This window comes from Eriocheir sinensis, chromosome 44, assembly GCF_024679095.1.
Source record: "Eriocheir sinensis breed Jianghai 21 chromosome 44, ASM2467909v1, whole genome shotgun sequence".
NCBI classification, from domain to species: domain Eukaryota; kingdom Metazoa; phylum Arthropoda; class Malacostraca; order Decapoda; family Varunidae; genus Eriocheir; species Eriocheir sinensis.
Genome location: NC_066552.1, coordinates 9,341,163 through 9,351,623, shown reverse-complemented (window position 1 = coordinate 9,351,623; position 10,461 = coordinate 9,341,163). Strand labels below are relative to the sequence as shown.

At 47.2% G+C, this 10,461-nt stretch overlaps 1 protein-coding gene across 1 annotated transcript in view; it reads right to left on the bottom strand.

The window, feature by feature from the left end:
• LOC126980427 (LIM/homeobox protein Lhx1-like) overlaps positions 1-3,617 on the bottom strand; it is a 67,031-nt gene extending 63,414 nt beyond the window's left edge. The window contains exon 1 of the mRNA XM_050830340.1: positions 2,216-3,617. Coding sequence (XP_050686297.1) covers positions 2,216-2,388 — 173 coding nt within the window. The 5' untranslated portion in view covers positions 2,389-3,617. The remainder of the gene's footprint in view (positions 1-2,215) is intronic.
• Positions 3,618-10,461: the final 6,844 nt, after the last annotated feature.

Here is a 10,461-nt window from a genome sequence, read left to right as displayed (position 1 = left end):
GTAGTGAAGAGTAACTCACACACACACACACACACACACACACACTAACATGACCTCACACCTTTCTCCCCCGAATAAGCTGTCCCTGTTAGGCTGTTCTCTCACGTTTTCCTCCGCCTTCCCTCCTTCACCTCCTCCTTCTTCGCCACCTGCGCCTCTCCTGCCTGTGCATTCCCAATCCCCCGCCAGGTATTCCAACTATTCTCCATTTCCTCAACAAATTAAATACATACACGTGAGCGTCACACACACACACACACACACACACACACACTACCACGCAGAGAGAACACGGATACGGCCGCCCGTGTAAGTGTATGTACGTATTAATTCCGCTCACTTAGCAGACATGTGTATGTGTGTGCGTGTGGGCGTTATTGAGTTAAAAGGGATCATGTGTGTGCGTGAGCGTGTGTACCTGTGTATGAATTCCATGACGCTGAGCAGGTTCGTGTAGGTGGGTGTGTACGTGTTAATTCTCTGGTTATGAGGGAGGACAGAGGAGGAGGAGGAGGGGAGGAGGAGGAGGAGGAAAAGCGGGAGGAGGACTGGGCTCAAGCGGGAAGCCTTAAACTCGCGGGTTGTAAATTATGACTCCGGCAGCGGCGGGTGGCGGGAGGGCAAGGGATGGCGGCGGCGGCGGCGGTGGCGGCTTCTTCACACCGCCCCATTATCCTCCCCAGCCGCCACATCCGTCACGAAAGATGATATTTATATTCACACACGCACGCACACGCCTACACGCACCCATCTACTTACCTACCTACCTATACACACACGCACACACATATACACACCTATCTTTCTACAGACATACATACATAAACATACACGCGCTTTCTTTTTATCGTCATAAACTGTATCTGAGAATTCGCTAACATGCTCGCGCGCGCACACACACACACACACACACACACACACACACACACACACACCACACACGCGCGCACGCACATGACCGTAAATATTTAACATAACACGAAAACAATCCCCAACATATCTTAGGGGTGGAAACACACATAACACACACACACACACACACACACACACACACATGAATACACAGGACTGCCATAAATAAACACTAAGCTAACTAAATCTTGGACTGCAGACGCCGGAGGAAAGAGAGAAGTGAGGTGAGGTGAGGTGAGGATGGCCGCAGGAAGGAGGGAGGGAGTGACGGGCGGACGAGAGGGCAGGAGGGCGAGAGGGAACCGAACATTAGCATAAACATTTGTTACTGCGCTTGGAAACAATGATATCTCTGTCCTGAGGTACCTCGTCCCGCCGCCCACACCTCCGCCACCTGCTTCTGCGTGTTCATCCTCGGCCCTCGTCCCTCAGCCTGGCGTCCGGCGGCTAATGACTCGTTTCCTTTCCCTCAAAGTTGTTCAGAACCAAGGCGGCGCGGCGGGCCACGGCGGCAAGGGACACGGCACTTGGCAGGAGCCGCGCCGTCCGTCGTTACGCGCCTTACGTGCGGAATTTGTGTTCGTTCGATGTTTTGCGGTTTTATGTTAATTTTTCCGTCCTCGCCCCGTGTTTGGGTGGGTGAGGGCGGCGAAGTGTCACGTGGGGCTCGAGGGGGCGTGGGGAGGCCGCTGCGCCACCCGCGACCCTAAGAGCAGAAGGAACACGACCACTTGACGTGTGGCTGGAGGGCGCGGCGCAGGCACGCGTCCGCCGGGGTCATGCGGGGCGTCGCAACGTGTCATTACAAGGGCTGTCGCTCCCGCAGCGTGCGGGCCGCGGCGGGGCATTGAAGTCCTCGCCGGCCGCGCCTCCGCTGCTCCCAAGACACTGTGTGGTGGCTCCTGAGGTGCCGCCGCCACGCGCGTGCCGTGGCACGGCTCACGCAGCCGGAATGACTGTATTTATACTATTTCTGCCGCTCGTGTTGTGTGGCACACGTGAGGGCGACGGCGGCGACGGGGCTGGGCAGGGCGGCGGGTGGCGCGGGGCAGCGGCGGTCAGGTGTGTGTGTGTGTGTGTGTGTGTGTGTGTGTGTGTTTATCAGGGCAATAACATCAGTACAACAGGTGTTAGGTGCCCCGCCCCGTCACTGCCGTCACAGCCCCACGGTGGCGCGGCCTTCGTGACCTGAGCCCATCACGGTGGCCGAGGTGTTGCCGCCGCCGCCAGCAGGAGCCGCGGCGGCGGCTCCTTTTTGCTTCTCGCCTCGCCGCGCCGTCCGGCGCCTCCGCCTCACACTCACCTGAAAAAGTCGTTCTTGCAGAAGAGTTTCCCCTCGCGGCTGAAGCACTTGTCGGTGAGGGCACAGCCACAGTCGGTGCAGCGTACACACTCGGCGTGCCACGTCCTCTCCAGCACCGTCACCAGGAACTTGCCCGTGATAGGCTTCTGGCAGCTGTTACAACACACTATCATCTTGCCTGGTCTCTGCACGGCCGCGCCGCTCGGTGCGTGGACCACAGTTCTCGGCGACAGTGTCAGGCCGTCGTTCACACAGATACCGAATGTCACGGCGCAGCGCAGCGCAGCACAAAGCTCCTTCCTGGCGGGCAGTGAGAGGCACACTGTGGAGGGGAGTGAGGGCGGCGGAGGCCACGGCTCGGGGCGGGGCCTCGCCACGGGCCGCCCACCGTACCATAGATCAGTGAGAGCCGCCGCTGATTGGCCCGCCGCGCAGCGCCAAGATCACCCGCTCTTATCTCGCCCATCTCAGATGTCAGCCACCGATGTTCACTGTATGTTACCTCTCACCCCACTATAACAACCATTAATTAGCCCGGCCATGGAAATATTTAAGCGCCGTCCTTCACAAAGCCTTCCCGAGCAGCGAGGCTCCGAGGCGCCCCGCCACGGCAGGCATGTCGCGGGGCTGGACGGCGGCCGACGGCGGGAGGCGAGGCGCGGGGCGGAGGAGCAGAGCAGAGGAGGCGGCGGGTGGAGGAGGGGGCAGGAGGCGGGGCAGCATCACTACCACCACCACCGCCACCACCACCACGCCGCCGCAGCCGCCACAACAGCGTCACCATCAAAACAAACAGCGCTGCGCGGGGCGGCGGGCACCTCCAGGATGATGACAACCCGACGACGCGTCACCCGTGTGTGATGACACCGACGCCCGGCTCCCACGCCTCCCGGCCAGGGCGGCGCGGCGCGACGGGTCAGCCCCTTGATGAACAAACTTTGGCGGCGGTCAGGGCCACGGGGCGGCGGCGGAGACCCCGGAGGCCAGGGGGTCCGGTGACACATTAATGCGGGGATCATGACACATGCCTCGACATACAAGCGACTCACCTGCCGCAGGACGCGAGGCCCAAACAATGCACACACCGCTCATGACACACTCCTCTAACACACCAGTAACACACAACAACAAAAAAAAACCTTCCAGATACCATGTGAGAAATAAAGTACCTCTAAATAATAGAGAAACTTAAATTTACTGATTCCAAAGAGGTTTCATTGATTTATCTTGCACGTTTCCATTGTTAAAGAGAAATCGGTGGTCCCAGTAACCTGCCTGACTCACGGCGCACACAATTAATCTAGAGAGCGGCGCACAGGTAGCGGCCCAATGAATGGCTCAGGGAGGGTGGAGACGAACGAATTAGAAACAGAATCTATAAATGTATTGTGAAGTGAGCGAACCTTCACGATGGAAAGAGATGACCCTCTGATATTTATGGCCAGAAAAAAACGCTTGTAGGGGAGTAAACATAATGATCTTGATGATAACGAGGATAGTAATAATAATAATAATGATGATAATAATAATAATAATAATAATAATAATAATAATAATAATAATAATAATAATAATAAAGTAATTACAATATTGATAGAACACACACACACACACACACACACACACACACACACACACACACACACACACACACACACACACACACACACACACACACACACACACACACACACACACACACACACACACACACACACACACCGTCACTGCGTGCACTAACGAGGGTGAGTGACACGGTTCGCATCCCACCGACACTCATCTCCCTCATCTTCTCTTTACGCCACACAGGAAGCTCAAACTCATCTCCACGCCCCACATCTCCACGCCAACTCACTCACCTCCATTTAAGCTCATCTTCATACCCCTCATCTCCACGGAGACTCATATACACTTACGTTCATCTCCACCCTCTTCATCTACACCTCGACTCATCTTCTTTCCCCCCTCCATCATTACTCTCCTTCCTTCTATACTCACACATGCATTTATAACTTTTTTTTCCGAGCTCTGTAAAAATCCATTACATCCAAGAGCGAGTACTTATGAAAATGTGATGAGGTACAGGTTTAATGGACGGTAAGTTGATATTGAGAGAAATTTAAACTCACATGCGTAAAAGAAATGGTACTGATAATGTTAATCAGCGGAATAGTAACATTTTTTTCGTTTTTAGGGTGAAACTTTGAAGCTCCGACGGTGATCAAATACAAAGACAAGATGATAAAAGGTAAAGAAAACGCCACAGACAGAGACAGCTAAAAAAGAAACAAGGAAAGCAAAAATATCCAAAACTGAAACAAGTCAAAGAAAATCGGGTGAAGGAAGGAGAATAAGGAAGAGGAGCAAAGAGGAGAAAGAGAAAGAAGAGTATAGGAAGAGGAGCAGGAAGAGAGAGGATGAAGAGAAAGGATGAGTAGGAAGGAAGAAGAGCAGTAGGAAAAAGAAAAACAAAAAGAGGAAGAAAAAGGAGAATAGGAAGAAGAGGCAAGAAAAGAAAGGAAAGGAAAGAGACTAAAGAATAACCGTAGACCAAAGATAACTATGTAATTTCAAGCACCGTTCTCAGATTTATGAAGACACAATCGAACTTCAGTATTGCCAGAACGAACATAAAAAAAACAAGAGTAGAAAAAAAAGGAGTAGAAACAAAAACAAAACAAAAAGGAAAAGGAACAGAAAGGAGGATGAGAAACAAGAAACGCAAGAAAAGCATAACAAAGATAACGATGTGATTCCAAGACACTATCGTACTTCAGTTTTACCAGAACGAGCAGAAAAAAAGTAGGAAGAAGAGGAGTCAAAACGAAAACAAAAACAAAAAAAAAAAAAAAATTGGAAAAGAAGAGAAAAGGAGGACGAGAAACAAGAAACGCAAAAAAAGCATAACAAAGATAACGATGTGATTCCAAGACACTATCGTACTTCAGTTTTACCAGAACGAGCAGAAAAAAAGTAGGAAGTGGAGGAGTCACAACGAAAACAAAAAAAAAACAAAAAAATTGGAAAAGAAGAGAAAAGGAGGACGAGAAACAAGAAACGTAGCGCAAGAATAACTAAAAGATTCCAAATATTTCAAGTATTGCCAGAACAAACAGAAAAACAAAACAGGGGTAGGAAGAACAGTAGAAACAAAAACAAAGTAAAAAGGAAAAGGATGAGAAAACCGGATGAGAAAGGAGAAGCACAGCGCAAGACTAACTACGGGATTCCAACTAGTGTTCCCAGACTTACCAAGACACTATCGGACTTCAGTGTTGCCAGGACGAGCAAAACAAAACAAAATAAAATGAAAACACGAGCCAACGAAAAGGGAGGCGGCGGCGGGATAGAGAAGGGAACAAGAATGCCGGGAAAGGGAAGGAAGGGAAGGAACGGGAGGAAGGGGGCGCGGCATGCCAGAGCCAGCCCCTCAGCCCCCTTCAGCGTGCAGGGGCGGGCAGGGGCGTTGGCGGCCCTGCAGGAGGGGTGTTGCTGGCAGGGCGCCAATGTAACTTTCCGGTAGTGTTGCCAGACCGAGGCTCCCGAGGGATACGCCGCAGGGAGGGTGTTGCCACGCTTGTGAGGCCGGGAGGGGGGGGAGGGATGGGAGAGGAGGGAGAGGAGAAGGGAAGGGGTGAGGGACTAGGAAAGGTGGAGGGCAGGAGGGAAGCGAGAGGAAGGGAGAGAAGATGAGAGGGGAGGAGAGGGGAGATAAAAGGGGTGGAAGGGAGAGAAAGGAAGAGAAGGGGGTTTGGAAGGAGTGTGGAAGGCAGGAGGGAAGCGAGAGGAAGGGAGAGATGAGAGGAGAGAGGAAAAGGGGTGGAGGGAAGATAAGAGGGACAGAGGAAGGGAGAGGAAAAGGAGTATGAAAGAGAGGGAGACGAATAAGGAAGAGGGAGAGAGATTTAAATGAAAGAAGAACGATCGTATAGAAGTGGAGGAGTGAAGAGGAAGGAACGAAAAGAAAGTTAAAAAGGATGGAGAGAATAATGAAGAGGAAGAGGAGGAAGAGGGAAGAAAGAGGGAGATAATGAAAGAAACAGGAGCAGAATGACTATAGAGGATGAGACACAAAAAAGAAGTATGGAAAAAGAGAGATGACGAAAATACACAAGAGGTAAGGGAAGGGAAGGGAGAGAGCGAAAGAGAGGAAGGGTGGAAGGGGAGGGCGAGATGGATAAAGGGATTAGGAGGGAGACAGGGAGTATAGTATAAGGGAAGGGAGAGAAGAACAGAGGCATGATATGGAAGGTAGGGAGAGCGGAAGGTAAAGGAAAGGAAAGGGAAGAGGAAGACACATGGGGAGGAGTTATGAGGGGAGGGGAGGAAAGGGAGGAAGGGAAGAAGAGTAAAGAGTCGAAATGGCGTTAGGAAAGGGAAAGGGAGGAAGAAAGAGAGAGAAGGGAGGGAGGAAAGGGAAGAGGCTGGTATGTGAGGTAAAAAGGGAGGGAAAAATAAGAGTCCGGAGGGAAGAGGGAGGAGAGATAGGGTAAAGAAGGGAAGGAGGAAACTTTGGAAGGAAGGAGGAAAGAATTGTATAAGAGGAGGAGGAGGAACACGATTGGAAGAAGGAAGAAGTTGTTAAGGAGAGGAAGAGGGGAAGCGGAACAAGAGAGAAGTGGAAGAAGACGAGAGGATGGGAAGAAAGAAGGGAAGGAGAGACTAGACGAAGAGAGAGAGAAAGGAAGGAAAAACACGAAAACTTGAGTGAGAAATAAAGCAAAAAACGAGACGGCACAAAAGAATAAGAAGAGAAAAACTGAGAATGGAGGAGAGAGAAGTAAGGAAAAAAAGAACTAAAAAAATTACAAACAAAAGAAATATTGATACGATTAAAAAAAGTAACATTAGTAAAGAAAGAAAGAAAAAGAGAAGAAAAACAGGCACGGGAGAATGAAAGGAGAAAAACAGAGAATAGAGGAGAGAGAAGTATGAAAGAAAAGGGATAATAAACAGACAAACAATAGAAACAGTAAAACTAGTAAAAAGTAAAGAAAGTAAAGAAAGAAAGAGATAAAAAGCAGATAAATGAAGTATGTGACGAATATCAGGAGAAAACATCGAAAAAAAAAAACAGACAAACAAACAAACATACAAACAAAACAAACATTGATACAAGTGAAAAAAAAGTAACATAAATAAAGAAAAAAGATAGAAAAAGAAGAAAAAAAACATGAATGAAGAATGTGGCGAGTATCGAAAGGAAAATAAAAACAAAACCATAAAAACAACAACAACAACAACAACAGACAGACAGCGAAGATTAAAAATAAACACACGCAGGAATTAATGCATGCAGAGAGAGGACAGGTAAGCAACGTTATGAGATGAGGTGACATTAATAAATTAGCAGGTGTAGAGGGGGTGAGGGGGGGGGGGAGGGGGAGGGGGGGTTAGAGTTGCCAGGTATAATATGAATCAATACACTTCATTTCCAACACAAAGAACAACTAACGCACCATCGATCAACACCATAAACTGTAACACCCACGCACCACCACCACCATCACCACCACCACCGCCAGCATCACCACCACCATCATCATCACCACCACCACCACCGCCAGCATCACCATCACCATCATCATCACCACCACCACCATCACCATCACCACCACCACCACCATCATCATCACCACCACCACCACCGCCAGCATCACCACCAAATCTGCATCATCATAGTCATCTCGCACACACCACATTCCTCTTCATCTTCCCTTCTTCCTCTTCTTCTCGTCATCCTCCTCTTTCATCTCCAGTTGCCTTCGTTTTCCTCCCTCTTCTTTTCTTCTTTTTCGCCTTTCTCCTCCATGTTCCTTTTCCTTCTCCTTCATCTTTTTTTCTTCCTCTTTTTCCTTCTTCTCCTCCTCCTCTTCCTACTTATTCGTCCTTCTCCTCCTCCTCCTTCATCTTCCTGCTTTCTTTTGGTTCTCCTCTTTAGTCTTTCTTCCTCCCTTAGACTTCCTCTACCTCTTTCTTCTCCTCCTCCTCCCCTCCTCTTCCTACTTATTCGTCTTCCTCCTCCTCCTTCATCTTCCTGCTTTCTTTTGGTTCTTCTCTTTTAGTCTTTCTTCCTCAGACCTAGCCTTCGTATCTTCTACTTCTCCTCTCCTTCTTCTCACTCGTTTTTCTCCTCCTCCTTAAATTCTTCATCTTCCTTTTTTTTTTTAATTTCTTTGTCTTTCCTGCTTCCCTTAGACCTACCCCTCGTCGTTCCTCCTCCTCCTCCTCCTCCTCCTCCTCACTCCTTCTCATTTTCCCTAATCATCCAGACGTACAGCCGTGGGGAATCTGAAATGGATGATCTTAATTAGCTCCGGCCAGGGAAACAGGCTGGGCGGGCGCCAGTGTGTGTGTGTTACGTGTGTGTGTGTGTGTGTGTGTGTGTGTGTGTGTGTGTGTGTGTGTGTGTGTGCAATAGTTTATGAGTTCGTGCTTTTTTTTTTCTTCTCGTGTTTCTTTGTTTTGTTTTCATCTATATAGTTTGTCTTTCTTATTGTCTGTCGATTGTTTTCTTTTGTTCGATGTCTGTCATGAACGTGGTACTATGTGTGTGTGTGTGTGTGTGTGCGTGTGTGTGTGCGTGTGTGTGTGTGTGTGTGTACAGGTATGCGGCAGGTAACATTCTTCCTGTCGCTTTTAACTCCTTTCGTCTGTCCTTTCCCTTTTTTCGCTTCCTCATTTATCAGTCTTTTACACTTATATTTATTGTTTTCCTGTTCCTTGCTCTTTCCTTTTCTGTCTTCACTTTTATTTCTTCTCTTCTCGTCTTTTATCTCCTTGAACTTATCTTTTCCCGTTCCTTACTATCCTCTTCCTCTTCGGTTCTAATCTATTCTTTTTTTTTTCGTTTCCTCACTTTTTTTCTCGTCTTCTCTCTCTCTCTTTTCGTCTCATATAATTCTTTCCTCACCTATTTTGTTCATTTCCTCCAGTACATAAAGTCTTCCCGTTCATTATTAAACGCTTCCCGTCTCTTTTATCTCTTTTCTCGTGTCTTCACTGTTCTCTTATCACCTTTTTTCCGTCGTTTCCCTTCGATAAATTAACTCTTTCCGTTCATTATCACGCTCTCTCCGTCTCTTATCTCTTTTTTTTTTGTTTGTTTCTGCACCTTTCTTTTCGTATCTTTTTCCTTTCGTTCACTTCAGTTACTTAAGTCTTCCCGTTTCTTTCATCTCTTTTTCATTTCTTTACTGTTCTCTTTTCACTTTTTTTCCGTCTTTCTTAAATTCCCTGATCAGTTAATTTCTTTCCCCTCATTATTATTCGTTTCCGTTTCTTTCATCTCGTATTAATTTTTTTACTGTTTTTTTTCTCCCCTTTTTCCGTCGTTTTCCTTCTATTAATTAACTAGTTCCGTTCATTATCACACTCTCCGTCTCCTTCATCTCTTTTTCGTTTCTTCCCGTCTTCTATAACATTCTTTCGCTACTTTACTATTCTTTCCTTCACCTTTTTCCGTCACTTTCCCTTCTATAAATTAAACAGTTCCGTTCATTATCATATCTCTCTCCGTCTACTTCATCTTTTTTTTCCGTTTCTTCCCTATCCTTCCTGTCTTCTATTTCTCTTTTTCGTTTCCTTATTATTCTTTTCTTACCTTTCCCCTTCGTTTTCCATTTATAAATTAACTAGTTCTGTTCATTATCACACTCTCTCCGTCTACTTTATCTCTTTTCCGTTTCTTCCCTGTTCTTATCGTCTTCTGTTTCTCTTTTTCGCTACTTTACTATTCTTTCATTCACCTTTTTCCGCAGTTTTCCTTCGATAAATTAGCTCCTGTTTATTATCACACTTTCTCCGTCTTCTTCATCTCTTTTCCGTTTCTTCCCTGTTCTTATCGTCTTCTATTTCTCTTTTTCGCTTCTTTACTATTCTCTCCTTCACCTTTTTCCGTCGTCTCCCTTCGATACATTAACTCTTTCCGTTCCTTATCACACTCTATCCGTCTCCTTTATCTCTTTTTTTAATTTCTCCCTGTTCTTTTTTTCCCTCTTTCTGTCTCTTCTCCAATATATTAAGTCTTTCTGTCTCACTTTTATATCTTTTTCGTTTTTTCCCGTTTTTTTCTCTCTCCCTTATTCGTCGCTTCCTTTAAATAGCATAACTTTCTCAATCTTTTACTCACTTCCGTTTCTTCACTGTTCTTTTCTCACCCTTTTCTGTCATTTCCCTTCAATAACTTAAGGCTTCTCGTCTCTTTCTTATACCTTCTTCGTTTTTTCCCGTTTTTTCTCTCTCTC